Source organism: Oryza sativa, chromosome 3 (genome assembly GCF_034140825.1).
Source record: "Oryza sativa Japonica Group chromosome 3, ASM3414082v1".
NCBI lineage: Eukaryota > Viridiplantae > Streptophyta > Magnoliopsida > Poales > Poaceae > Oryza > Oryza sativa.
This window is the reverse complement of record NC_089037.1, coordinates 33,118,135-33,145,228: the sequence shown is the minus strand read 5'-3', so window position 1 is coordinate 33,145,228 and position 27,094 is coordinate 33,118,135. Positions and strand designations below refer to the sequence as shown.

Genomic DNA, 27,094 nt, shown 5'->3' with positions numbered 1-27,094 from the left:
TTGAGAACATTCAGATCACAGGAAATTGATTGCCTAGGATTGCATGCAGGAAGAAGAATAGGAAAGGAATCTAAGTGTGAAATAGAGAAATAAAAATCAAAGGAATACAAAGTTGAGAACATTCAGATCACAGGAAATTGATTGTCTAGGATTTGCATGCAGGAAGAAAAAAAAAGAGCTCAAGGATAGGATTTGCATGCAGGAAGAAAAAAAAGAGCTCAAGGTGGATGTATTTTTCATGTACTTTTCTTGTGAACTCAACATCAAAGGAAACTTTCATTTGGATTTCCTATAACCAATTTTCATGATCTGAATGACAGGAAAGGAAAAAATTCCTATGCACAGTATTCCTCCAAAAATCCTATGAAGATCCTCTAATCCGAATAAACCCTACATGTGAGGGGAAAAAGAAGAGGTACCCAAACTTTGATAACGCTTACATTACCATATTGTAGTTATATAGTTGTAGATTAAGTGTCAGTGTTTTTTCCAACCATTTTTCTTTCGCGAACACACAAAAGACATTCCATTTGGTTCATGTAGGATAGTCCTACTTTCCCTTTTCTATCTTACCTATCACTAGCTATAAGTTAAATTGTTTATACTGCATACCTTACCATAGCTGGATCTCTACAACCGTTTCATTTAGCTAGGCTGCATCTCTCACAAGCTTGTTTCATATCTACACAAATATATGTTTTGCTACATATTTCTCACTAGTGCATAGATTAAGTTGTTTTCTCTATGGGGCAGGGGATGTGGATTGGCTCGTATCTGTACGGCTGTACTCTGGTTGTCTGTACTCCGGTTGTTTTCTCTTTTGCTGAATGACTCATGGTGTAACCGATGCAACAGTCCAACTTCTACTCCTTCCGTTTTAAAATAAATTAATTTAAGTTGTATTTTATACTATAGACTTATGAATTACTACCTTACTAATTATTTGGTAGCATCAAAACTAAGATAAGTTTTGGCACTACCAATTCTTTGGTAGAATTTTATTGTATTGGTTATATTTGATTTGCTACCAATATGAAACTAACATGTGAATTATAGTGTAGAATGCTCTAGATTGATGTCAAATTTAACATGAGCATTACCAATAAATTGACTTCAATCCAAACCAAACATAAATATTACTATTCAAACTACCAAAACATCGGAAGAGCATTTTTTTTGAAACCTAAAACGTGGGAAATTAGCACCTATTTTTTAGATAATGAGAGAGAAACTAAGAAGGAAATTAGCACCTATTTTTTTAGATAATGTGGGAAATTAGCACCTATTTTTTAGATAATGAGAGAAATTAGCACCTATTTTTTAAGATAAGGGAAATTAGCTAATGTGGGAAATTAGCACCTATCTTTAGATAATGAGAGAGAAACTAAGAAGTAAATTAGCACCTATTTTTATAGATAATGAGAGAGAAACTGAGAAGGAAATCAGCACATGTTATTGAATACTATTTTTTTAGATAATGAGAGAGAAACTAAGAAGGAAATTAGCACCTATTTTTTTTAGATAATGAGAGAGAAATATTTTTTTAGATAATGAGAGAGAGACTGAGAAGGAAATCAGCACATGTTATTGAATAGAATTATAAATAGATAATGAGAGATAATGAGAGAGAAACTGAGAAGGAAATCAACACATGTTATTGAATAGAATTATAAATAGATAATGAGAGAGAAACTGAGAAGGAAATCAGCACATGTTATTTTATTGATAGAGAGAGAAAATGGTAAGATAACCCACGCACGAGACATGACTCGAACATAGGCCGGTCCAAACCCTGGTAGTGCTGCTACCACTTGACATCGAAAGAGCATGTTTTGGTAGCAATCTAAAAAGATCCTATTGCTAACTTATTATGGGACGGAGGAAGTAATACAACATCTCAAAATAAATTAATTTAGTGCGTTGATCAACTACTCCAGCATCTCAAAACTGGAGGGTAAACATCAACTTGAAGGAAATGAGAGTTTTCATATCAGAAAATGCTTACATGGATTGGAGCACAGAGGCCAGATCTATCTCGTGCAAGCACAGTTCCGAGGGTCTGCTCATTTTGTCCCAGCGCCGCAGGATGAGGCACTCTTTCGACGCAAGGTGGAGTAGGGCGATGAGCACGGTGTCCAGCACCCGAACCTGCATGAGCACGGCGCCGCTCACGAGCCCCAGTCCATGGAAGCAAACGACGCCCATGAACATGTCGTGCCCGGCCTGCCTGTCGATCGCCAGCCTGCTGATCACCACCTGCCTGCTCCACCTCGCCGCCGGCGACCCCCCCTCCGACGATGACGACGACGACGATGGCAGCAGCGTCCACTGCGATATCACGAGGACCTCCGCGACGATCAAGCTCAGCTCCCCGTCCGGCGACGGCGAGGGCGCCAGGATGATCCCGTCGGATTGCCACCCGAAGGGCTTCATCCTACTGAGGCAGTCCGGCGGCAGCTCGATCCGCGACGCACGACGGCGGTCGGCGCCAACGTCCACGGCGAGGATGTGGAGGTCGGCGGTGACCCCGCCCAGCCTTTGCGGGCACAGCCAATACACGGCGTTGCGGCGGCTGACGACCAGTGGGCGATGGGCGTAGAGTGGCGATGAGATCGGGTGAGGTAGTTCTTCCATGGCGCGGATGGCTCCCCACTTGCCGTCCTCCGACGAGAACGTCTGGGTTTGCAGCCTCTTGTCCATGACGAGCAGCTCGTAGCTGCGGCCGGCGCCGCCGGTGGCGAGGAAGGCCGGCGGGTAGTCGTCGACGACGTCCGACATGGGGAGGCGGGTGGTGTCGCCGGTGAGGCTGTTGCAGATGCACAGCTGCTGACGAGGAACGGTGCAGAATGCACGGACGCCGACTGGTCTCTCCCGGAGGACGACGAGGACGTCGCGCGACGCCACCGTCTCCGAGTGCTTCAATTCCGAGTCGTATGACTTGTAGATAGGGAGGACGGGTCGGTACGACGACGGCGGCGGCGGCTCGACTATGTGGCCGAGGAACTTGCCGGAGATGGCGAACGGAGCAGCAGCGCCGCCGGCCGCCGACTGTGGGTCCTCGACGATGAGCACGGGTGGATCGTCCAAGCGAGCGAGCTTGTAGGAGACGGCGAAGAGGAGGGTAGGGTCGAAGCCGGCACCGTTGGCGGCGGCGCGGAGGGCGAGGCGGATGCGGCGGAAGGACGGGTCGAGGATGGCGCGGCGGATGGACTTGCCGGCGGCGGCGCAGCGGACGGTGGTCGCGGCGTCCAAGCGCGCGACGATCTCGAGCAGGAGATCGACCGGGAGAGTCGTCGTCGTCCGCGCCTCGGCCGTAGCCGCCGCGCGTGCACGTAGCCGCTTTGCCGCTGGCTGCATGGCATTCTCGTCGAAGCACGAGCCGTCTCGTAGGCGTTTTGCTGCCATCTATCCCGGCACGTATGGAACAGGTACTCTCTCGTTGGCAGGCACAATATGCGTCTGTACTGAGCTACTCAGGCAGCGCCAAATATGTAGTAGTAGTACAAGTAAACCGATTCCAACTAGCTATACGTCTCTTGGTCGAATTCATTGGCGGACTCCAATACATGTACAAATCGGTTTCTCTATTTTATATTATATAAATCACTTTGAATTTTCCTTTAATCAATTCTTTTTTAGTTTCATCAAGTTTATAAAAAACTTAACAATATCTATAGCCGACTGCATCGTTCGCTGTTCGCCGATCTCCAAACTCCGGCCATGTCGACGAAGCGCCGGCGAGCTTGCGTATGCCCGAACGAGGTCACCACATCAACGGGGTCAACGGGAGACCTGCACGCATGCCACGAGACTGGGGCCGCGGCCGGCGATCGGTCGTCGTCGCCGTCGCTGCTGGATCTCCCGCTCGACGTCCTGCTCAAGATCGTCGCCCGCTGCGACGCCGCCACCGTCTTAAGTCTCGCCGCCACATGCAAGGCCCTCCGCCGCATCATCCTCGGCGACGACTTCCGCCGCCGCCTGGCGCTCCAAGCTGCCGCCAACGGCGGCTTCGACCCCGCGCTCCTCCTCGGCGTCTCCTACCGGCTCCACGAGCACGGCGGCGCGGAGGATGATAGACGTCTCGTCCAGGCATACGGCCGCCGCGCACGCTTCGACGAGAGCCTGCTGGGATCGTTCACGCCGGTGGCCTCGCGCGATGGCATTCTCGTCCTCCGCCGCGAGCACCGGGATGCGAGCTCCGGCGGCGGCGGCGCTGGCCAACTTTGTGCGATCAAGACTCGACCACTTGAGCTGCTCGTCTGTAACATGCTCACCGGGAACACGTCGTCGCCTCCTACCCTGAGCTTCTGCGACGACGACTTCACCTACCCGCCCGCCTTGCTCACCGTCGCCGGCGCCGGCGCCGGCTGTTCCTTCGAGCTGCTCGTCGCCGACAGTCACCTGACAACGCAGACGTACCAATCACAGAACGGTAAATGGGGCGCCCGCCGTGCCATCGCCATGCCCCCGGACCACCCGCGGCTCGGCGCGCGGGTGGACGGCTGCAGCGCCGCCGTCACCGGACGAACCGTACACTGGCTCTGCCATAAATCCCGACCAAACTCCGGCGAACACGCGTTCGTCGTCCTCTCCGTCGACGCCGACACCGCCCGGGGGACGGTGACGGAGCTGCCGCGTGAATGCATTGGCGGGAAGACCGGCGCCTTCGACGTCCACGGCCTCCATCTCGCCGGCTCGGCGGCGGACGGGAGGCTGAGGCTGGTGGCCGCGGGGATGTAGGCCATATCGGTGTGGACGCTGTCGCCGTCGCCGGAGGCGGAGGAGGAGGCCGATCGGTGGAGCCAGCAGGCGGTGGCGATCCATGTCCAGCGAGGGATCGGCAAGACTCTCTTCGGCGAATCGTGGAAGCCGATACGCCTCGACGAGTCCGGCAGGCTGCGGTCGACGACACGATTCATGGGGTTCGCCGAGAGGAGCGGCGTCGGGATCCTGTGGATGGAGGGAGGCGGCGGGCTCGCCCGGTTCAGCCTCGCGACGGGAGAGCTCGCCGTCCTCCGCCGCGCGCCGGCCGCCGGCGGCGTGCGAGACGCCGGCCATGTCTCGTGCGTGTTCTTGCATGAGGTAGACTTGGCATCATTGCTACGAACCATGACATGCTTGTGATCCACGGCGGCGCGCGCTGCCTCGCCGCGCGCCGGCGCGCGAGAGCGATAGCGAAACAAAATCCTCCGTGGGCCAAACGGAGGCCCTACAAATGGGCCATGATATTGGGCTCGTGTGCTCGGGCCCGTAAACACGATTCGGCCCAATGTTAATCGTAGCAGACCTGCCCGGTCGACGGCGACCCTCTCCGGTGACGGATTGACGCTGCAGTTGCGACAACTACAGAAAACTGTAATGTTCCAATGACAGCGAAAGGAGGTACAAGCAGCAATAAATCCGAGAAAGAAAGCACACAGATAGAGATGAGGTACTAGTAGTCAAGACAGGCAGAGAATGCTGCTGCTCAACGCACGTACAAATTCCTCTATGTACAGAAATCTTGCAAAAATATATGTATATATTTACTGGAAAACCTTGGTAAATATACAAATCTAACCTAAGATCAATCACTTTCAGAAATCAACTCTTGTATCACGTTTCAAAGTCAGTCTGACACTCACTCAGGCCTCACAGGCACAGCACCCATGGCGTACTGATAATTCAATTAGCTCCCTTGCTACATCTGTGATCATGCCACCCAATATGTTCTTCTCCAAATCCCTGACGACTTCATTTCTCTCAATCGGAAGGTCAGAAATGCGGTTCCAACCGAAATCCCACATCGAGTTAGCATCCGGATGATTGTTTTGCATGTCCCTGTGAAGTATCATTCGCAAATTTTCAGCTGTGCAATCTTCACCCAGATGTTGAGATTTCTTGGAGATGTTCAGGCTCTCAATATCTCCATCCAGTTCCATGATAAGATCATCCAAGTATTGCAATTTCATGTTAGTTGTGTTTGCCATGCTAACTTCTACAATTGCCTCAGTTCTTTTACCTTTCTTTCTGATAACTTCCCGCGCTATATCTGAAAAAAGAGAGCTGCCTTTCTCTGACCATCTATCTGCACTGGCATTGACAAAATGTACAGGGACAGGATTTCTGACAAGAGCCTTTGCAGTTTCAAGCAAGTATTGATCCTTTAGCAACATTCTCATAAGCAGTAGCTGATTCTCTGTGAATGAATCACACGAGACCACATGCATCTTTTGGTCTTGCAAATCCGTTGGATTGCTGGTCTCTTTGGCATCACCCAAATCTGTAATAAAGCATTCAGTGTTATACATGCAGTAGATTTTCAAAAGTTCATTTAACAGAAACTGGTCAAGAATATGATACCATCCAACGGTTTCTCTTTAAACTCCACTAATTGCAGATTTTGGTGATGTTCCCCCTCTGTGAATGTCTCTGGTGTTTGTGTAGTTTCACTAGCTGTATTAGAACTTGTGTCATCCTGCACTTGCAGAAAAGAAAACACATTTCATTAGACTGATATGATGGGTGCACAAAGTATTTATGCAGGATGACAAACTTACATTTGTTTGAGTTACACTCTGATCTACCACATTTGATCTATCACTTGCATGCACATCAATTGAGGTCACTTCAGTTATTTGCTTCATAAATTGGTCTGGGGAAGCCATTCCAGTTGTTCTGCTGTCTTCCACCATTCCTGCAAATTGCTCAGAAATACCTCCATCCCCATGGCTATCTGATGGCTTGACAATATCATTATCTTCTTCATGCTTTCCATTCTCTTGCTGTATCTCTGCAGTATATGGGAGAATTTTCAATTGTGTCGCTTCTGACTTTGTTGACCTCTTGTGCTCTAAGTTCTGAATGCCTTCTTTACTCTTCATTTCACGATATTTCTGAGATTTCTTTGGCATGCTATGTACATCTGTCTGTTTATTGTATGATTGCCGCTTCCGTTGATCTGTTTTGCCGTTCTTCCCTCTTGCTGCATTCTTGATTTCAGTAGTGGCAAGGTTTTCCTTGTTAAACTTAACTCTAGTTATCTTAGATTTATCCTCACTGTCTGTGCCCAGCAATTGTTTCATGCTTGTAGTTTGCTTCTTCCCTGTTGTGCTCTCTTCTTGAATAATGTGCTTCTCTTCAGTGACTTGTCTGCTGCCTGAAATTTTCCTAATTCTTTTCAGAAAATCCATCTTTTTCCCTGCATCGGTGCGGCATCCAACATTCGCAACCTTCTGCTGATTAGTTTCTTCAGTCAGTTTCTTCTCCTCATGGAGTTGTTGTCCTAGACTACCTCTTCTCTCTGCATTCTCCATTTTGCTTAACATTTGTCTCATGGTTTGCCTTGTTTGCTTATCAGCCGCAGGAATCGATGAACTATTAGACACCTGCAAATTAGCACTTTTGTATACTTCATAATTTTTCAGGCCAATCTTCCACTCACCTGGCAGCAAATTCATGTTGTGTCCTTTGGATGACACCCTTTCTGAACCTATAATCTGAATCGGCAATCTGCCGCCGACCAAATTCGTCCTCCTATCCTTTCTTGACAATGCTTCAGGTTTCACAAACTTCTCCATGCCCTTGTTTGCTACCTTGGTTGATGGAAGATTGTCCAATCCCATCAGCTTGGCAATCACATTAGGCATCCTGACTTTTGCATCATCCTTGTCAGCTTTAGAAGAATTGCTCCTGGAATTGTTGCCTGTAACAGTAGAGACCTGCAAGACTGATGAGCTGTTTGGAGTACTGAAACCTTGTGAATTCTTGTGAGGAACTATCTGCATTGACAGACTCTTCGAGTTCTTGGCTTGCTCGGCCTCTGAATCCTCATCAACAATCTCCACCAGCCTTGCGGAACTCGGCGAACGCGCCGAGTTCTTCAAGTTCTCCTTGCCCTCCAGTAGCAACACCTTGCCATTCCCGGATCCTTCCATGTAATCTGATGCCTCCTGAAGCATCACAAGCATGCTTAGTGACTCCTCCAAATCCATGGCTCCTCCGAAGAGCTCCCTCCCAATGTCAACCGAGCTCCTCCTGCCCGTGTCCCTCGCGCCGCCGCCCGATGAGTACACCATGAGGATGTCATTGAGCTTCTTGACGCCGATCGCCACCTTGCCGACGTGCGCGCTGGGCGACACGAGGTGGCTCTCCGGCATGGCGTGATCCGTGTCCCTGAAGAAGATGGAGCCGTTGCGCGACACGAGCTCGATGTTCTGGAGCTTGCCTCTGTTGCTGAGAGCGATTGCCAGCGCCATCTGCACGTCGATGCTGCTGTTCGCGGGCTTCTGCTTGGCGCTGCCTCCTCCTTGGAATGGCACGATTTGGTGCGAATTGGCGACCGGCGTGGCGCGGTGGCGCGGCTTGCCGGCTCCGGCAATGGCATTGCCGCTCTGTGGGTGCTGTGATCACAGAGCAAATTGGGTAAAGAAAGCTAGAAAAAAGTGAAATGGGAGATGAATTTGGGAGCAGATTGGTGAGTATCGTTTGGAATTCTTTGCTTACTGATCTGTTTGCTGTTGCTTCTGCTCTTCCTGCTCGAGGAGCTGCTTGTTGTGGCTTCTGGCTTCGATGTGGCCTCTGAGAACTCGAATGAGAATCTGTACAGACGAGTGCAATTTCAGAACTTCTGCAGTATGTTCAGTTTCAAGAAAATTTACTGTTCATCGTAATTTCGCGTGCCATTGGAAAAATAATTAGCAAAAATAAAAGGACAGCGTTTATCTCACTGACAAAAAAAAATTATCTCCACGACTGATATCTGAACATGAATTCTTCAGAATTCAGAATTCAGAGAGGACGAACTCAAAGAAGGTGGGGAACACAACGTACCTCGAGGAAGAACGGCGGCGTTGGACGACGACGTGCGCTGCGGCGGCGCCGGCGAGTCGAAGCCGAGCCTCTCGCGGCGGCGCCGGAGGTCGAGCAGCAGCTTCTGGGCGAAGTCGGAGCCGAGATCAGGCACCTTGGCCATTGCCTCCGGCTCTCAGGGAGAAGAAAACACCCTCCTCTCCCTCTCCCCTGCAGCTGTCCTGCACCATGAAATCACAGCCAGTTTGTTGCCTGAAGAACAGAAAAAAGAAAAAGAAAAAAAAAGTACAGTGTAGTTTTCCTCGAGTTGGTGAGTCATTGTGTTCAACCTCTCATTATCCTGGCTCACCTTTTGCCTTGATCTGCTTCAGTGAGTCTCCTACAGTGAGGTGAGATGTCTCATCTCATCTGGGATGATGCATCCTGTTCAGTGGAAGATTGCCTTGGAAGTAACACATCACTCTGACCTGTTTGCATCCTCAGTTTCACCAGAATGCAAGCAAAGCAAGAAAGATTGTTTGCATTTGGAATCATCCTTGATGATGAGCCTTGTAGCTGTAGCTTTTTGATTAGGTTTGTTGTTAGTGGGGAGTGATTTTCTTTTTTTTTTTTTACTATGGTGGCATGTCCCTTGTGGATGTTGTGGGAAATGTGAACAACTTTAGTGTAACTTTTTGGTGGCAAGTATAGGTCAGGAGAGTTTCTGAAAAAGATATCTTTGGTTAAAGAATCATATCGATTCAGAGGAGAGGGTAGACTAAGATGTGACACGTTAGTAGTAATCTAGTATTTCCAGGGCTGCAAAAGCTTAAAAAGATGTTGATAGTTTGGTGCAACAAATCACAATGTTTCTTTCGTGAGGTTTTTGTCTTGCAAAGTTTGGTTATAAATTAGAGAAAACAAAAGCAGTTATACCATGCTATACCAGCTTTATTGATACCATCAATGGAGATACAGTACAAGGTTCGCTTTAAATACCATCTCTCCAAATACTTTATGCATAGCTTGATAACTGACGCTGACTAAGAAACAAGAAGAAACTGAGAGTAGTATACAGTAGAGACTATTGTCTGCCAGATTGCATCTGAAACAGAAAAGGACTAAAAAACATTCTGACACATTGCCTAAAGACAAACCCACAAACCTAAAAGCGAGTACATCCACAGGTGTACATGGTCCAAAATCTGGAAAAAGCTCAAATAACTAACCATATGACACAAATAACTGGTCACCTAATCGAAGTAATATATGTACAAGATGCCATAACATGCAACGATTTGTAGGTGCAACATCACCCTCTGCACTTGTCGGTCACTTAATTTCCTTCAAGCACACATTTAAGAACCATTTGATGGCTCAAGGTAGCAGCAAGTGATTCGACTCTTTATTTGCCATACAGACTAATATTTACATCTCAAGGGAGCAAAAATGATTGGCATTGCAGACAAGAGAGCAACAGATTCCAGAGTGACTGCAGAATCGAAGAACAAAAAGCCTCACTTATATCTACCACAAGCATGAACAGGAAAGATGGTTGGACAGTTAGTTCCCTACAGAACAAGATAAAGACACATCTACATTCATGGGGTGGTCTGGCCATCAGGGCAATCGCCGCCTGAAGTTCCTACTGGTGCTTTGGTACGTCCGGACCAGCAGGCCAACACCCAATCCAACACCCACACAAATACCAAGGCCAATCCCAACCCCAACTCGGACACCAGCATTAAACCATGAAAGCTCACCGTCCTCGCCCTCTATAAAGTCCTGCCTCGAGTACAAGCTGTTATAATCAACATCCACATCTTGCTCAGATTTGGGATTCTGTGATTCTGATACCTGAAATGAGCGATATGGAAGGAAAGGGTACAAACTATCAAATATCTGCGAGATAAGAACTGAATCAAAGAATGCATCACTTGCAATCAAGATTGCAAAACAGAAGCATAAATCTATTGATTGCTACCCATTATACATGTCACTGTTATTTGGACTGGTGCATCATATTTATAGGAATAGCAACAAATGTCTCAATGAAAACATTCAAGCATGGACAGAGAAAAGCATGTTCCTATCATCGTTAACAGTGAAGGAGGTGATACTTAAGCTATACTAGCAATTACTGGTTATCTTTTATCAATAGACCCTGGGTTTACCAAATTCACTGCTAAAACAAAATATACTTAACATGAATGAATAGGCAAAGTAAGAGAAAAACAGCCAGTTAGAGTTGAGGATGTAATCAAAATGAAGATTTAATTTCTAATATCGCCAGGAATACGGCCACACATAAGCATAACGAGAACTGTGGGCATCAACCTAATTAAGCAATTAATTGTTGATAGCAATCTAGCTTGCATTCTCCCTACATTCTCTTGCTAAAGGCTGTGGTGTTGCTAGTTGCTGTACACTTAACAATTTAGTTGGAAGGCGAGTATTATTTTACAACACATATTCATAGCAGCAATGCTGTCAACAGTCACCCTAAATCATTAACCTGGGAAAGTCAAACTAGTGTCTCTATAGGCTATTGAGTGAAGGTACCCTACTTACCTTCCAAGGAAGTTGACAAGTTAGGCATCATTTATTATCTAGGATACATAGAGTTAACTAGAAGGATATGCCTTATATGTTGGCTTAGAACTAAGGGTGAATTAGTACGCTGAATGTTATATGCATGAATGTAACAAAAAAATTTCTCCATGTTGTCCATATATACTTTGCAACTTGCTTGAGATATTCCCTGGAGCCACATTTTTCACATTATCCACTACAGCAGTACTTATGCTGACAGTACTACTAAATGATCCAACTACTACCAACCTTTACAGTATGTACTCATATCTGTTATCATTATTCTCTGAATCTAAATTAAACAGTATCATTTTCAAAAAGTGAAAAATGACATTCCACTTTAAATAGTCAAACAGATCAATGTATTGATACTTTGTGCATTGGGTGCTCTCATACGACATGACGACAGCTAACTGATTCCCATATATAATTAACATACATTTATCAGTTTGACAGAGTGAAAACAAAAAATAGCATTTCAAACCATTAATATTCTGCTGTTTCTACAGTTCATTTTATCTCATGTGCATGTAAAATAGCAACCAGATCTGCATCAATCAGCCAAGAGAAAAAAGTGATGGAGATGCGTGCACACCCTCCATGTATTTTGCAACTTGCACTGTATATGAATATGGTACAAGTACTGATAATTGAGCTTATATAAGGATTAACAACTGTTCCTAGACTGATTCTAGTCTCTCTGTTATCCTTGTAAAAGAGAACATGGGAAATGACATGGCTATGGTGATATAGTGTTGTTTTCACAGAAACTTGCATAACAACACGTATATGCATTGGAAAATTTAAAAGGGTCTGTTTATACTCCTCATATTGAAACATATGTTATCTGTAGTTGGCTCTTAGCTAAACTAACATGCTGCAAAAAAATGCTCAAACTATTTCACTGTTTCTTATGCACAGTTGCCTCACTGCTTTTTAGGGGGAAAAGGAGTCTCTTGAATTCAAAGCTATCCATCACCTCCCAAATATGAGACTATAGACTACCTAAAACCCTAAATGGGGAGTTTGAGATTGTAGACAAATAAAAACTTTCAAACATGCTTAGCAGGTACCTGCAAAGAGTCCTCATTTAACTCTTCTTTTTGTTGTTCAGTTGCCTCATTCTCAGGGATGGAATCAAGCTTTAGTTTCATTTGGGATTTCCTCCGTGATATATGCTGCACAGTCTTTGTTAATATAATAGGTGTGCCACAGAAAGTGCCAGCAAGATAAACCTCTATCACAGGATGTACAGACTCTGAAGCTGTGGACGGCTTCCCCTTGAGAAAACCATTGCATGATGATGCTGGTTGGCACTTCATATTCCATCTCTTGCTGCTGTTCTTCGATTCCCCGACAACTCCATTGGCACTGCACAACTCTAGGTCGCCTGTGAGCAGCAGATCGTTCTTATCGAACACCTGAAACCTGACACTCCCTGTCATCCTTATACTATCTGTGCTCACGAATGTAGCCTCCTCGGTCATTTTGTCAACCCTGTCCCTCCTGAGGGATGAAGAGATGAACTCGGTGTGCATGCTACTCCGCTGACCATTCACCTCGATAACCGTATCGGGAGACAGCGGGATGTGGTTGAGCGTGAGACGGTCCGGCGCAGACTCATCCACCTCGCAATTGCTCACCCTTACATAGAACACCTTCAAGTCAAGCCACGGCGAAGACCTCGGCGTATAAAGCGGGTGCATGATGATCTTCCTGGCAGTCTCAAAAGCCACCTCATCAGCCATCTTTTCAACCTTCTGGTACCAATTCGACACGATTCCTTATCACGCCGACACGGATCCAAACATATGTATTACACTACATGAATAAATTTCTCTTTCTATAGCCTATAGGACAGCTCCAGTTCCAGCATCTGCAAAAGAAGAATCAGTTCAATTGATCAGCCCGACCTAATGAACCCCCCTAAATTCTCCCAAATTTTGTAAAACAAACTGACGCCGTATTAATCCTGAAGAAAATCAATCAAGTCCGGATGGATCCCCAATCCACGCCGGTTGATGAATTGGAAGCGGACGAGGAAGGCTAAAATACCTTCAATTCGATTCCAATCCAAGCCGAGAGACACGGAGGCCGCGCGCGTCGCCCCACCAGACCTTCTCGCCGACGTGCGCGTGCGGGGAGGAGGCCGTCGCCGTCACACACACACACACCGGTGCCTCCGACGAGCGCGGGATGGCTCCTCCGCTTCGAGGCGGGGCTCCGGCGGCGGCGAGGGGGCGGAGGCGGCGGTGGCGGCCGGATCAGGATATCGGGGGGGAATAATAAAAAAATCGGGTTCGGGAGAGAATTTCCGGGAGCAATTCGTTTTGTTTTTGCTTTTTTTTTTTTTGGTTTTGTCTTTCTCTCTCTTTCTTGTCGACGAAATGGGGGTGGTGGTGTGGTGGAGGTTGGAGGGGGGTGATGAATTGACGAGTCGCGTTGGCTTTGTCTTCGGTCGGTATCCACCGCGAGGGCGGCTGTCATATCTCCCGTCGCCGATTCGGTAAACGAACAAAACTACCGCGTGTTTTTTTTTCCTTGCGTAGTCTAAATCTCATATTAACTTTATAGGATTTATTTATGTGTTAAAAAATTGTTTTAAACCCTATATAGATTAAAAAAGCTTTTGATATACTTACTTCGTTTCACTATGTAAGTCATTCTGGCATTCTCATTTCCCCACGTTCATATTGATGTTAATGAATCTATAACATCAATATGAATGTGGAAAATGTTATAATGATTTACATTGTAAAATATAGGGAGTAGCAAGAAGAGAAGATTTTCGTATGGGTTAAAAGGTAGGCATATTCAGCCTAACAAATAAAGTTTTTTTTCTTTGAAAGGACTAACAAATAAATACTTAAGTTTATTCCTGTACGCTTGATTTTTTTTTCATCATGGATACATGCGCGTAGGTGTTTATTGATTTTAAGGCTTTGTTTGTTTCATTAAGAGAGAAGAATATTTAGAGTGCACACGAAACAAGAAAACTCATTAGCATATGATTAATTAGATACTCTCTCTGTTTCAAAAATATAATAACTTTTAGCCTTTTAAATTTGTCCTAAAATATAACAACTCCTCCACTAACATTCCCTTCTCAACCAATCACAACTCTCCGTCATTCCTAGCTAGCTTCACTTCTCAACCAATCACAATATTCCACTATTTAATTTTACCTACTTTCTTAATAACCGTGTCTAACTCTAAGGGCCAGTTTGGTTCATGGCCTATATTTGGCTTACCAATTTATGGGACACATAAACAGTAGGAACACAAATTTGGTTTGGATCCAAATATCGGCCGGCCTGAAGAGAAAGAATCGGTAACGTCATTGATGGGAGCCGAAGTGCGGGCTTGAAATTTGAACTCATACGCAGGCTTTGGCGGTGGCACATTGACCATATGTATTCCACGCTGCACACAAAAGTTGGCACCAAACCAAACCTGGTTTAGCCAAAAATTGGCAAGGTTAGTTTTGGCCCTTAACCAAACACAATTTGGCCTTGTCAAATATTGGCCATGCTAAATTGTACCTTTGGCCAAATATTGGTAAGGTCCGTTTTGGCCTCAAACCAAACTTGCCCTAAAACTCCTTATATTCTGGAACAGATGGAGTACTAATTATTCTAAACTTGAAATTTTGATTTATTTAATTTTAAAATAACTTTGATATATATTTTTTTTAAAAATACCGTTTAACAGTTTAGGAAGCGTGATAGCAAAAAATAGGAAGTTGAAGTTTGGAGTTGGTGTATAGATGCATAAGTGGTTAGGTTTTTTATCATAACCATAATTAATCATTTTAATTTTTATATGATATTTTACTATGTTCATCATAAAATTTTATGTTTTTCTGCCGGGATGAGAACCAAACAATACAACTAGACTCGTTGTTTCAGATGACATGGATATGTCCATGAGTTGTGATATATGTTGTATTTGACAAAGTTATCCTCCATAAAAAAAATAAATGTGATGTGACACAAGGAAGAAAACTTGAGCTCTCAAATCTTCCTGAGATTTTCTTCATAACCTTTTGTTTTCAAAATCATTTTCTTGCTATTTGATTGGTCTTACATACGCTATCCCTTATCCGCTTCAAGAACTTCAAGATATCTCTATACGCCTTCTACCCGAGAAATCAGATGAGGTAGATGTTTTCCTTTTTTTCAATAATGGATTAAAACCCGATCCCTACACCAATAAGGATGTACTCCGTACGTAGCTAAAGAAGAGGTAGATGTTTATCAGAGTCCTTGAAAATATCCTCCACAAAAATAATTTGATCGAGGCAAGAATTAATCCGAGACACTCTGAACCTCACATTGGTAAGGCTGCAAATCTAACGTATCAATCTGACATCTGGCCTGTCTACTGATTGTTCGATGAGTCGTTGTCATTACCCCCATCAGATTGATAAATAGGTGGGGAGAAAAACGGTCAAAATGGCTAAGCATTTTTGTAGCAAACAACTCGATTTTGTGGATGAGAGCATGTCTACGCATGAACAAGCTTATGTCACCACTTTTTAGTCCAGTCAAACTATGTTAGGTATGCCGTACCAGCCAGTTGGAATTGGATCATGCCATCTTGTAAAATTCGCATCCTCTAATTCTAATCTTATGGCCTTGTTCTTGTGTGAAATAAAATTATATTGAATTTTCTTGGAATGCTTTTCTATAACAGCTTTTCAACTCTAAGAATTAATTCATTTGTTTATATCCTCAAATAGCTGTCACAAAAATCAGATAATGTTCGCGTACTATAATCATACGAATGCTTCTTTTTGTTTTTTTTTTCATTGCCGTTGGCCAGATTTTCATTTCCAGAACTGGCATTGTATTCAGGTCGTAAAAGACGCATACTAAAGGAGGATACAGACAATTCATAACTGAAGAAAGATGTGGATTAACTCATTGTAAAGGATAAAGACGCATGATGCATATAGGTCGCACACGTAAGATTCAGACAACAATTATGCTTCATTTGAAATTGCTATAGATAGAGCACCACACGCCTCCTCTTCCTAGTTCCAAGGAATGAATCAATCAACAACTTCAAATCGTGATAACAACGGATGATGCCCCTGAAACATGACACACCAGATACCGCAATGAAAATATATTTGCTCATTCCAAAACAAGAACAGTTCTGATTTTAAAATTCCAGCGCGAAAAACAATCGACAGATTCAATAAACACTAAATTATGGTACATCATAATTCTCCTTTTTCTCTCTCTTTATATACGAATGGTACATCAAGCACTCAAGCAGCATATGCATAGCCATAGCCATACTATGTGTCTGAAGGACTGGTGCATAAGGTATATTCTCGGTTGCATACAACTCTGAAGGCAAAAATAATGGCACATAGTAACCGCGATTATACATAACCAGCTATAACACAGGGCACATGCAACATGCATGATTATTACTATACAGCAGGCAGGCGCAAGGACGTGTTAGTGTGAGTGTGAATCGTTGGAACAAAGACACTCATCAACCAACTGGCGTAGGTTGGGGTTCTCCAAGGCGGCTGCTACCCTCTCCTTGTCATTCAGTTGCTTGTTTACTGCCAATTGTAACAATCACATTGTTAAAAATACCAAATACCAGAAAATGTGTGTCAAATTATCATTCTCCTGATAGAATTACTGCTTGGTTCCATAAGGTAGGTCTCGTGCAACAACCATTATGTGATATATGTTGAAAATATTTACCAATATATCTCATAGGAGCCTATGTGGCACACATAACTAAGAATACATCAAGCAAACCTTATAAACTCCACAAATCTGCACAATTGTTTTAATCTGAAATTTTAAGGTAACATAAATGGCGTGGGAAGTTTAATAAAATAAAGATAAACTTTAGGAGAGACAATGGAACAAAAGCACAAAAATACAGGACTATTTTGAAGGAGAGGCATCCCCGTTTGACAAATGGAAGTCACCAGATCCCAGTCCAACATAAGTTGTGAATCTTTTGAGGTTCCCTACTTCCCTTATTTGTTTGAATATTTCAACACACCATGTAAAGACAACAAAAAGTTTTAAAATTGATGACGTGAAAATATCATGGCTATAATGTTCTGATGACATGACTGGATCTCATGGAGGAAACCAATAATTACATGAATGTTGTAATGAAGCCCGTGAAGAGTTACATTCCTGTACTAGATTGACATGCATACCTGATTCTTCATTAGCAAGAGATCCTGGAGCAACTTTAATGTCAATCTGCATATTAATAAACAAAATTTGAGGGATCATGGTAAAAAAAAATGCTTGATAGTTAAAGTCAATATAAATTAAGGATAACTACGAACAGGAGGAAATGTTTCTCTTTTTATTTGGCAATGATGAAATTATGAAATAGACCCTGTTAATACAGTTTGAATATTATAAGGTGGAGGCTTCCAGCATTTTGTAGATATGGCCAGATGCCAGAGTGTTGTTACACTTACACCACGTTCTTCGCCAGGTCAGATGAGGTTCTGACAAATAAGGGAAAGCTATGCCAACCAATTCAATAGGTAAGAAGTGTTGTTTCAGAGGACAACAAAAAAGATTGTGGTTGGCCTTATGGCTGCTGACTCGACGCTGTACTTTCCTCAGAGCACTATTGAGTATTGACGACACACTGGCCTAACGAGAGTTGGGGAAGAGGGGCCTTCTATTTCTTGAGAAATTTTTTATGGAATGGCCTCTATGAGTGTTATTTTCCGGACTTTCCTACCTTCAGAATGTTATTTAGCAGTTATCTTGCTTTGCAATTTTTACTCTTATTTATTTGATTTCTATTTTGCCATATGGAACATCTTGAAGGTCAGTTTAAGCATAACTAGCGTCATATCTATGTTACTGAATACCAGTAAACAAATTCTGGAGAAATGTCTCTGTTGAATAAATATTCCAGTTCAGATCAAAATAAGGTCGCCAGACCTGCGTATCAAATATTTCTGTGTAAAAATGACAATTTTGTTGAAATTTTGAGCCCCAAAAGGATGACTTATAGTTCCTTGAGGCACATACAGATTTCTCACAAGTGTTTCACTGTTCCCCATTAGGTTTGGTACAATATCTTAATGCGCATCGATAGAGGAGCTTCTTAGAGTTAAGAGCATGCACAATATGTTGCAGGATTTGACTCCATCTATCCCATATTTAATAGCACAAATCAACTGGAGTAAAGTGATTTCCCAAAACAAGCATGATTACATAACTCACATCTGATGGTATGCATATTGCACAAAGACATAATATGAAATTGTGAACTGTAAAATACCTTCATTAGTTGGACACAGTACGCACCTTGAAATGTGGAGGAAAGTTCTGCATCAATTTAAGCCGAAGGCACAGACCAATCACTGTAGCCATGCTACAGTGCTGCACAGTTGGAGTGAAGGTTATCCTGCAGGTAATTGTGAGGTGTGAACAGTGTCCCAAAAAAGGAAGCTGGATGTCCTCTAAAAAAAGGAAGCCGGATGTAGTTCTTGGATCAAGACAAACGATCATTTCTACAAGTTAGAATGAGCGGTACAGATCAGGATGAAAGTAACATAGGATGCTCCCAATAAGCAAATGTATCAAACTATCATCACACTCTTGTAAGTCGTTTTGACTTTTTTAAAGTCAAACTTTTTGAAAGTTTAACCAAGTTTATAGAAAAATATAATAAGATTTATAGCACCAAGTTAGTTTTGTTGGTGAAAGTTAAAATAGTTTGACTTGGAAAAAAGTCAAAATAGCTTATAATATAAAACGAAGGTAGTAAAGATTGGCAGGGATAGTTGCAACTAACTGGCACAAGTAGATACCCTAAGGCACATCAGAAATCACAATAAAAGAAGTCCAAGAAGCTTGGGATTGCAGCCTCGTGCTAGCAACTAACTGACACAAGTAGATACCCTAAGGCAAGTCAATCCCCACACATATTTGGTTGCTCAATGTGTCGATCTCTTGCTAAGGAAGCAAATCCTGATCCAGCTAGCTGAAACTGCCTGAGTAATGCACATTTCCCACACTTGCACTCAAAAATCACAAGGATTCTGACATTATTAAGGAAAGGTCATGTCCTATATAAGTGCTAGTAGTACTTGGCTACTCCAAAATTGAGTCGCATCACAAACACAATTAAACATCAAGCACCAAATCCCTCGCCTAAACCCCATGATTTCATACCCAGATCACAAAGATTTATCACGAGCTCACTCCACACGCGACGCCAAAAAGGAACGGGAGTGCGAGCATACTGGATGCGGCCGAGCTTCTCGTCGACGGAGACGGACTCCTCGGAGAGCACGCTGAGCTGCTCCAGCGAGTAGGGGTGCTCCGGGTCCTTGATGTCCCGCACCGTATCTGCAGGCGGCGGCGGCGGCGCCAATCAGTTGAAGCTAGCGGGGGGTGGAGCTAACGGATTTGAGCGAGCAACTACGGTTTACCGAAGACGTCGAGGGCGTCGATGGCGTCGGCGGGGTGCGGGTGGGCGGCGCGCTCCGGCCTCTCGTGCACCACCGGGTTCGCGTTGATCATCCCCACCGTCATCTTCCTCCCTCCTCGTCGTCGCCGCCGCCGCCGCCGCCGCCGCCTCCGCGCGAGAGAAGAATGGGATGGAATAGATGCGTGGCGTGGCGTGGCCGCGTGACAGTGCGAGTGATGATTAGAAAAGTAAAATCCGCTTTAACCAATTCGGTCTTACCCTAATTTATTGCCATGCCTCCCTGCGCTTTGGGGAAACCGCAGACAGGGAGGTTTACTTTCTCTTGACTTAATTTATTAGAGTAAATTTGATTTGACAAACTGATGTAAAAACTACGCATTTAAGAATGTTAATACAGATTTAACGCTCGATAAATTTAAGATATCATAAAATACAATACAGATTTAGTGATAAAATTATAGAAAGAACTAAAGTTAGATCATAGCACTATTATTTATTTGAAGTTATAAAAGCTGTGGTTTTGTGGTAAAAATGGTCTTAGATGTCTGCAGTTTTACAATAGGATGTTTTAAATCTTGAAAAATTTAGTGAAAAATATATAGTTTTGTGATATAAATACTTAAATATACGAAGTATTTGTATAAGTAGTTGTACATAGTTTAGTTTAAAATTAACACCAATTATTACTACTAGGACTACTACTTTATTAAGCCCGTGGGCCGTGCGGCCCACTGATCCGCACCGGCACGGCGGCATGCGAGATGCCGCCGCCTTGGAGCTCCACGCCGCCGACGCCGCGGCGGCGGCGCGGCCGGCGATGGTGGCCGCCAGCGATCACTACGCGCGGCTCCTGCAGCTCTGCCAGACGGCGGCTAACCCGGGCGCTGGCCGTGCCATCCACGCGCGCGCCGTCAAGGCTGGCCTCCTCGCCAGCGCCTACCTCTGCAACAACCTGCTCTCCTACTACGGCGAGACCGCCGGCGGCGCCGGTGGGTTGCGGGACGCGCGACGCCTGTTCGACGAGATCCCCTTGGCGCGGCGGAACGTGTTCACCTGGAACTCGCTCCTGTCGATGTTCGCCAAGTCCGGGCGCTTGGCCGACGCCCGCGGCGTGTTCGCGGAAATGCCTGAGAGGGATGCCGTCTCCTGGACAGTCATGGTCGTCGGGCTCAACCGCGCCGGCCGGTTCGGGGAGGCTATCAAGACCCTCTTGGACATGACCGCTGATGGGTTTACGCCGACGCAGTTCACTCTCACAAATGTGCTGTCGTCGTGCGCCGTGACACAGGCCGGCGCAGTTGGGAGGAAGGTTCATTCCTTCGTCGTCAAGCTCGGGCTCGGTAGTTGCGTGCCGGTGGCGAACTCGGTGCTCAACATGTATGGAAAGTGTGGGGATTCTGAGACGGCGACTACTGTGTTTGAAAGGATGCCGGTGCGGAGCGTGTCAAGCTGGAACGCCATGGTATCTCTGAACACTCATCTGGGGAGGATGGACCTTGCCGAATCCTTGTTCGAGAGCATGCCAGACCGGAGCATCGTCTCATGGAATGCCATGATTGCAGGGTACAACCAGAATGGGCTTGATGCCAAGGCACTGAAGTTGTTCTCAAGAATGCTTCATGAGTCTTCCATGGCGCCGGATGAATTCACCATCACCAGTGTCCTATCAGCTTGTGCAAACCTCGGAAATGTAAGGATTGGAAAGCAGGTGCATGCATATATCTTGAGAACTGAAATGGCATACAATAGCCAGGTCACAAATGCTCTCATTTCAACATACGCCAAGTCTGGCAGTGTTGAGAATGCCAGGAGAATCATGGATCAGTCAATGGAAACCGATCTGAATGTGATATCCTTCACTGCCCTCCTGGAAGGCTATGTCAAGATTGGGGATATGGAGAGTGCAAGGGAAATGTTCGGTGTTATGAATAACCGAGATGTTGTTGCCTGGACTGCGATGATTGTCGGATATGAGCAGAATGGCCGCAACGATGAGGCTATAGATCTCTTCAGATCAATGATCACATGTGGCCCAGAACCAAACAGCTATACTCTGGCTGCTGTTCTTAGTGTCTGTGCAAGCCTGGCATGCCTTGATTACGGCAAGCAGATCCACTGCAGGGCTATCAGATCATTGCTAGAGCAATCTAGTTCAGTCAGCAACGCCATCATCACCATGTACGCCAGGTCAGGCAGCTTCCCATGGGCCAGGAGGATGTTTGATCAGGTTTGCTGGCGCAAGGAGACGATCACATGGACATCCATGATCGTGGCTCTAGCACAGCATGGCCAAGGAGAGGAAGCTGTTGGCCTCTTCGAAGAAATGCTCCGCGCTGGCGTGGAACCGGATCGCATTACCTATGTCGGCGTGTTATCAGCGTGCTCGCATGCCGGTTTTGTCAATGAAGGGAAGAGGTACTATGATCAGATAAAGAATGAGCACCAGATTGCACCAGAGATGAGCCATTACGCCTGCATGGTTGACCTCCTCGCCCGCGCCGGCCTGTTCTCTGAAGCTCAGGAGTTCATCCGACGAATGCCCGTTGAGCCGGACGCAATAGCCTGGGGATCACTCCTCTCAGCCTGCAGAGTGCACAAGAACGCAGAATTGGCTGAGCTCGCAGCGGAGAAGCTTCTGTCGATCGATCCCAACAACAGCGGCGCCTACTCCGCCATTGCCAACGTGTATTCCGCCTGCGGGAGGTGGAGCGACGCGGCGAGGATATGGAAGGCGAGGAAGGAGAAGGCGGTGAGGAAGGAGACGGGGTTCAGCTGGACGCACATCCGCAGCAAGATCCACGTCTTCGGCGCCGACGACGTGGTGCACCCGCAGAGGGACGCCGTGTACGCGATGGCGGCGAGGATGTGGGAGGAGATCAAGGGGGCCGGGTTCGTGCCCGACCTGCAGTCCGTCCTGCACGACGTCGACGACGAGCTCAAGGAGGAGCTGCTGAGCCGCCACAGCGAGAAGCTCGCCATCGCGTTCGGCCTCATCAGCACGCCGGAGAAGACGACGCTGCGGGTCATGAAGAACCTGCGGGTGTGCAACGACTGCCACGCCGCGATCAAGGCCATCTCCAAGGTCACGGACAGGGAGATCATCGTGCGGGACGCCACGAGGTTTCATCATTTCAGGGATGGCCTCTGCTCGTGTAAAGATTACTGGTAGGAAAACGTTCATGGTGATTTTGGCGAGGAAGGGGGATATTTGTTTGTTGTTTCATGCAGAGATGTACTCCATTGTAAGCTTGCAAGAACAGCCAATTCCAATATTCATGAATCACATGATTAAAATACATGGCAATTTACATTCATGCCAGAAAGATGCTGAAGAGTTTAGTGTTAGCTGAACTGTTTAGCAGGATAATTTGAATTTTTATAATCTGTGTATTGTTCTTTGCAACATTTCACGGTATTCATCAAAGCACCGGGAAGCTACATTTCACTGAAGATCACGAAAAACATCACAACATTTTTAAACCATCTGGTCAGAGAAATAAAACAGAGCTCCATGTTGTAAAATATTTAGTATAGGCCTATGGCGTACACAATTAATCCAGGAACGGATTGATACACACAGACAGATCCATGAAATGGAAAAGGCCACCGCAAAATTTTGACTATTGAAATCTAGAAAATAGGTTAGTCCTTCAAGGAAGCAATCCGAGGGCTTGGTAACAAAATTGGTAATGATTGGAGATAGGTTAGTCTTTGAGCGCTGCTGCACCATGACGTCTTTCTTTCTTGTAACGAGATTGATCTGGATCAAAGCCACCTTCCTCTGCACCATAGACAGCCCAGGAAGGTGTGAGAGCCATGTAATCTTGGCTCCTAAAAGGCTTTCCGGATGTCACCTGCATTGGTGAAGCCAATTGAGATACATGAATTATCTTCTTGTCTATGTTGCATACTAGACTACTAGTTATTCTTGAGGAAAAGCTCACCAGTTCATGGAATCGATCATAATCTATCCAGGTATGCCATTTGCCGTTGATCTTGAACTTATCCACCTTTGCAAGTAGAACACAGCATGAATGAGCATGCTCACAAGCTACTTCATACACGCCACCGCTTTTTAATGCCAAAGCCTCTGAGAAATCTTTTACATCAGAGTGCCAGGGGACATTTTCCATCGTTAACTTGGAAGTTGCTGACCTGAAAGCATTTGTCACAAAATATAAGGTAGTTAAACAAGCAACTGAAGAGACAGGCTGCAATCCACATGAAAGAAGATTATAAGGCACTTACGAGCCACAATATGTCACACCCTTGATTTCAATGAAATCGGGTTGGCCAAGGCTTAGTAACTTTGCATAACCATCTATCTCTTCTGCATTCCAGCCTTTAACCAATGTCAGCCGGTAGACAGTTCGTTGATCTTTGTCATGCAGTGACTTCAGTGAATCCTAGGGCCACATCAAGGTAAATAGCACGAAAAACAATACAGATCAGTATATGCAAACCTTGTGTTCATGATGTGCGTCTGGAAGTATTTTTGCATTACCAGAAAACGCTCCCAGAAGTCTGAAAATAATGGTCTGTCGACAGCTTTCAAGCTTTCCTTTGTAGCTGCATCCACACTGACATACAGCTGCAACCATACAAAAAGATATTTTTAAAGCTTGTTGCTCCGAGCACTTAAACGCCAAAATAGATCTTAATTCGAATATGACCTGAGTGATTGGTTTCAGTGTCTTAATCTTATCAGGAAACTGTGCATTAGTGACAAGAAATGTAGATATGTGTCTGCGGTGTAGCTCATCGATCAGAACATTTATCTCTGGATACATAATCGGTTCCCCGACCAGAGATAATGCACAATGTCTAGGAGATAGACCCTCTGCCAGCCTCTCTGGCTTTACTCCTGAAAAAGCATGGATCAGCAATTCAGCATTTTTATTTTTAGCCAAGAAAGACTGCAGTAATATTGCTTGCAGATCCATCATGACTGGCAAACCAATTTTCTTGCCAGAAATTTTGCATCATAGTTTTCTTGCAAGGCTGTGTTCATAAAAGCAAAATTTAGAAGCTTCACGTCTGATAAATGCAGACATCCCTTACTGGAGCATTTTGACATGATTGATGCGAGAATATGTGTTGGAATCCTGTTCAGGTTGTTTTCCATATAGGCAAGTAAAACTTGCAGGCAATGGAATGGTCACAGCTTGATTTTCCATGGATTTAACTTATTTTTTAGTAGTAACAGTATGTAAGGCATTTAACTTATTTTTGGGTAGTAACAATATGTAAGGCATTTTCACCATCATGAATATTTACATAGGACTTTAGATACATACATACCTGGTACCCCTTTCATCTGCTTAACCATCTTTGTGTGTTGATCAATTGCAGCATTAACAATGTCGAGAGGATCATCCATCTTCCATTTCCAACTCTTCCCAACAGGATTTGTGTGATGCCTCCAACAAAACACACACTTATTTGCACAGGCCAGACTTGGAGTTGCCTCCATACATCTGCCAAAATGAGCAAAAATAGAAAATAAGATAAGCAATCAAGGTCGTCTACGTAGTATTATTTTCTCATAATATAAATTATGATTCTTCTACAATATCCAAGGTTCTAAGTGGCAAAATATTAACAAAGATAAACATAGCGAAACTGCAGCTACCATCTAACAAGCCTTCTGCATACATTGCTACAATGCTACAGAAACAAAATTTTCACCTGTGACTTTCTATGCCATAAAATGAGTGCTTGTAACACCCTCCGCGGCCTCGGAGTTGTGACTTTGTCCATCTACAAATCTTCACCCCACTATGAGAACCGATAATTTTGTAACCCTGAAACAAATAAAGGGGTAGATTTGGATTACAGTTAAGACCAATAGATGTTACCCATCTACACTAAGCATGCTTAACACTCATAACTGATGTGAACATATGTGATCAAGATATTCCATGTGGCCCTAAAGCTTAACTGGAATTGCACATTATGTATCAATCGTAAAATGTAGAGAAATATGATCCTCACTTGCTTCTCTAAACTCGTCCTGATGATTGGAGTGACCATGTCCCTCACACCATTCTCCCCTCCGTTGGACAAAGCCCCCTCCACCTTCCCATTCCGCCTCCTTGCCGCCGGTGCCTTCCCGGCAATGTCCTCCATGTCGACCTCCCCGCCATCGACCTCCTCTTCGTCGTCGTCATCATCGGATTCCTCCTCTTCCAACTCATCAAAGCCATCGCTCTCTCCGTTGTGCCCCTCTCCGATCTCCTCCCCTTTCACCACCCTCACCACCCTCCCACACCACTCCTCGAACACGACCTCGAGATCCCCACCATCCACGTCACCCTCCCCGACGGCGACCACCTCGGCGGCGCCGAGCGCGCGCAGCCACCGCGAGAAGCTCCTCGCGGCGGCGTTGAACGTCTCCCCGTAGGCCCGCGACCCGACGCCGAAGACGGCGAAGCGGAGCCCCGACAGCAGCGCCGCCCCCGCGCGGAAGTCGGCGGCGGACTCCTCGAGCCAGCGGGCGAGGAAGGCCGCGGCGGGAGGGGGCGCGCCGCCGTCGTGGGTGGGGAGCACGAGCAGCAGCAGCGGGAGGGAGGGGAGGTCGTCCGGGTCGAAGGCCGCGGCGTCGGCGGGGTGGGCGGTGACGCCGGCCTCCGCGAGGCGGCGGGAGAGGCCGGCGGCGAGGGCCTTGGAGGTGCCGGTGGCGGAGGCGTAGAGGAGGGTCGGGGTTGGGGCGGGGCCCTGGCCCGGAGGAGGGGATGGTGGGTTGTTGCGGCGGAGGCGGAGGGACTTGTAGAGGAAGAAGACGGAGGAGGATGAGAGGAGGAGGAGGAGGGCGAGGTGGGAGGTGGTGGAGGCGGCGGCGGTCGCCGTCGGGAAGGGAGGAGGCATCGCGGCGGCGGCGGCGTGGGGAAGGAGGTTGCCCGATTAGCCCTTGGGTTTTGGGGGGTTTTGAAACAATCCGATGAGAGACTCTTATGTAATAAAATTCGTACGAAATTTAAAAACATATAAAGGACCTAAAAAGAAAAAGGTAAAGTATACTTCGATTGAAATTTTTGAAGGCAAAAATCATAGTCCTGTGGTCCTGACCCTGTAGTATCAAAAATCTTGGTTTGCTCTTAAACCATTCATATGTACATCATGAATTGCAATTTCTTTTGTTCGTGTTAATTGGATTTATGCCATTATAAATTCTTCACTTTTGATATATGTCATACTATTCAACTATTTAGAGGTCTGGTATATTTTCAATATCTGAAAAATTATAATGGCGTAGTAATGGTATATGTCAAAACTGAAGAAT

General features: G+C 45.5%; 7 protein-coding genes across 7 annotated transcripts; 2 read left to right on the top strand and 5 right to left on the bottom strand.

Moving 5' to 3' along the window:
* Positions 1 to 2,001: 2,001 nt before the first annotated feature.
* LOC136355725 (uncharacterized) lies at positions 2,002 to 3,405 on the bottom strand. Its single transcript, XM_066308576.1, has one exon. It carries the CDS (start codon positions 3,403 to 3,405, stop codon positions 2,002 to 2,004), a length of 1,404 nt encoding a protein of 467 aa, XP_066164673.1.
* A 278-nt stretch (positions 3,406 to 3,683) lies between these two features.
* Positions 3,684 to 4,740, top strand: LOC112938261 (uncharacterized). The gene has a single exon (XM_066308217.1). The coding sequence runs from the start codon at positions 3,721 to 3,723 to the stop codon at positions 4,738 to 4,740; it is 1,020 nt and encodes a 339-aa protein (XP_066164314.1). The 5' UTR covers positions 3,684 to 3,720.
* A 763-nt stretch (positions 4,741 to 5,503) lies between these two features.
* Positions 5,504 to 9,279, bottom strand: LOC4334289 (uncharacterized). Its single transcript, XM_015776207.3, has 6 exons — positions 9,140 to 9,279; positions 8,812 to 9,011; positions 8,485 to 8,579; positions 6,540 to 8,381; positions 6,343 to 6,457; positions 5,504 to 6,262 (listed from the first exon to the last, which is right to left on the bottom strand). The coding sequence occupies exons 2-6, from the start codon at positions 8,951 to 8,953 to the stop codon at positions 5,625 to 5,627; spliced, it is 2,832 nt and encodes a 943-aa protein (XP_015631693.1). The 5' UTR covers positions 8,954 to 9,011; positions 9,140 to 9,279; the 3' UTR covers positions 5,504 to 5,624.
* An 873-nt stretch (positions 9,280 to 10,152) lies between these two features.
* Positions 10,153 to 13,759, bottom strand: LOC4334288 (uncharacterized protein At1g01500). The gene is made up of 3 exons (XM_015776208.3): positions 13,417 to 13,759; positions 12,435 to 13,237; positions 10,153 to 10,626 (listed from the first exon to the last, which is right to left on the bottom strand). The coding sequence occupies exons 2-3, from the start codon at positions 13,107 to 13,109 to the stop codon at positions 10,390 to 10,392; spliced, it is 912 nt and encodes a 303-aa protein (XP_015631694.1). The 5' UTR covers positions 13,110 to 13,237; positions 13,417 to 13,759; the 3' UTR covers positions 10,153 to 10,389.
* Positions 13,760 to 16,543: 2,784 nt separating this feature from the next.
* On the bottom strand, positions 16,544 to 20,048 carry LOC4334287 (protein AE7-like 1). Its single transcript, XM_015772391.2, has 5 exons — positions 19,814 to 20,048; positions 19,625 to 19,730; positions 18,684 to 18,783; positions 17,564 to 17,609; positions 16,544 to 16,942 (listed from the first exon to the last, which is right to left on the bottom strand). The coding sequence occupies exons 1-5, from the start codon at positions 19,914 to 19,916 to the stop codon at positions 16,833 to 16,835; spliced, it is 465 nt and encodes a 154-aa protein (XP_015627877.1). The 5' UTR covers positions 19,917 to 20,048; the 3' UTR covers positions 16,544 to 16,832.
* Positions 20,049 to 20,497: 449 nt separating this feature from the next.
* On the top strand, positions 20,498 to 23,125 carry LOC4334286 (pentatricopeptide repeat-containing protein At2g22070). The gene has a single exon (NM_001418727.1). The coding sequence runs from the start codon at positions 20,567 to 20,569 to the stop codon at positions 22,979 to 22,981; it is 2,415 nt and encodes an 804-aa protein (NP_001405656.1). The 5' UTR covers positions 20,498 to 20,566; the 3' UTR covers positions 22,982 to 23,125.
* A 45-nt stretch (positions 23,126 to 23,170) lies between these two features.
* On the bottom strand, positions 23,171 to 26,731 carry LOC4334285 (S-adenosyl-L-methionine-dependent tRNA 4-demethylwyosine synthase-like). The gene is made up of 8 exons (NM_001418728.1): positions 25,807 to 26,731; positions 25,501 to 25,616; positions 25,114 to 25,289; positions 24,486 to 24,676; positions 24,317 to 24,403; positions 24,061 to 24,218; positions 23,757 to 23,967; positions 23,171 to 23,666 (listed from the first exon to the last, which is right to left on the bottom strand). The coding sequence occupies exons 1-8, from the start codon at positions 26,677 to 26,679 to the stop codon at positions 23,517 to 23,519; spliced, it is 1,962 nt and encodes a 653-aa protein (NP_001405657.1). The 5' UTR covers positions 26,680 to 26,731; the 3' UTR covers positions 23,171 to 23,516.
* Between the last annotated feature and the right edge of the window lie 363 nt (positions 26,732 to 27,094).

Excerpts from the sequence above, each read along its gene's own strand:
- LOC136355725 (XM_066308576.1), bottom strand. The coding sequence starts at position 3,405 with ATGGCAGCAAAACGCCTACGAGACGGCTCGTGCTTCGACGAGAATGCC.
- LOC112938261 (XM_066308217.1), top strand. The coding sequence starts at position 3,721 with ATGTCGACGAAGCGCCGGCGAGCTTGCGTATGCCCGAACGAGGTCACC.
- LOC4334289 (XM_015776207.3), bottom strand. The coding sequence starts at position 8,953 with ATGGCCAAGGTGCCTGATCTCGGCTCCGACTTCGCCCAGAAGCTGCTG. Across the intron at positions 8,382-8,484 it reads AAGCAACAGCAAACAGATCA|CACCCACAGAGCGGCAATGC; the intron begins GTAAGCAAAGAA and ends CTGTGATCACAG. Across the intron at positions 6,458-6,539 it reads AGAGTGTAACTCAAACAAAT|GATGACACAAGTTCTAATAC; the intron begins GTAAGTTTGTCA and ends CTGCAAGTGCAG.
- LOC4334288 (XM_015776208.3), bottom strand. The coding sequence starts at position 13,109 with ATGGCTGATGAGGTGGCTTTTGAGACTGCCAGGAAGATCATCATGCAC. Across the intron at positions 10,627-12,434 it reads TAAATGAGGACTCTTTGCAG|GTATCAGAATCACAGAATCC; the intron begins GTACCTGCTAAG and ends CGCTCATTTCAG.
- LOC4334287 (XM_015772391.2), bottom strand. The coding sequence starts at position 19,916 with ATGACGGTGGGGATGATCAACGCGAACCCGGTGGTGCACGAGAGGCCG. Across the intron at positions 17,610-18,683 it reads ACTTTCCTCCACATTTCAAG|ATTGACATTAAAGTTGCTCC; the intron begins GTGCGTACTGTG and ends ATTAATATGCAG. Across the intron at positions 16,943-17,563 it reads TCTTGCTAATGAAGAATCAG|TAAACAAGCAACTGAATGAC; the intron begins GTATGCATGTCA and ends TACAATTGGCAG.
- LOC4334286 (NM_001418727.1), top strand. The coding sequence starts at position 20,567 with ATGCGAGATGCCGCCGCCTTGGAGCTCCACGCCGCCGACGCCGCGGCG.
- LOC4334285 (NM_001418728.1), bottom strand. The coding sequence starts at position 26,679 with ATGCCTCCTCCCTTCCCGACGGCGACCGCCGCCGCCTCCACCACCTCC. Across the intron at positions 24,677-25,113 it reads GCAGATGAAAGGGGTACCAG|GAGTAAAGCCAGAGAGGCTG; the intron begins GTATGTATGTAT and ends ATGCTTTTTCAG. Across the intron at positions 24,404-24,485 it reads CACTGAAACCAATCACTCAG|CTGTATGTCAGTGTGGATGC; the intron begins GTCATATTCGAA and ends GTATGGTTGCAG.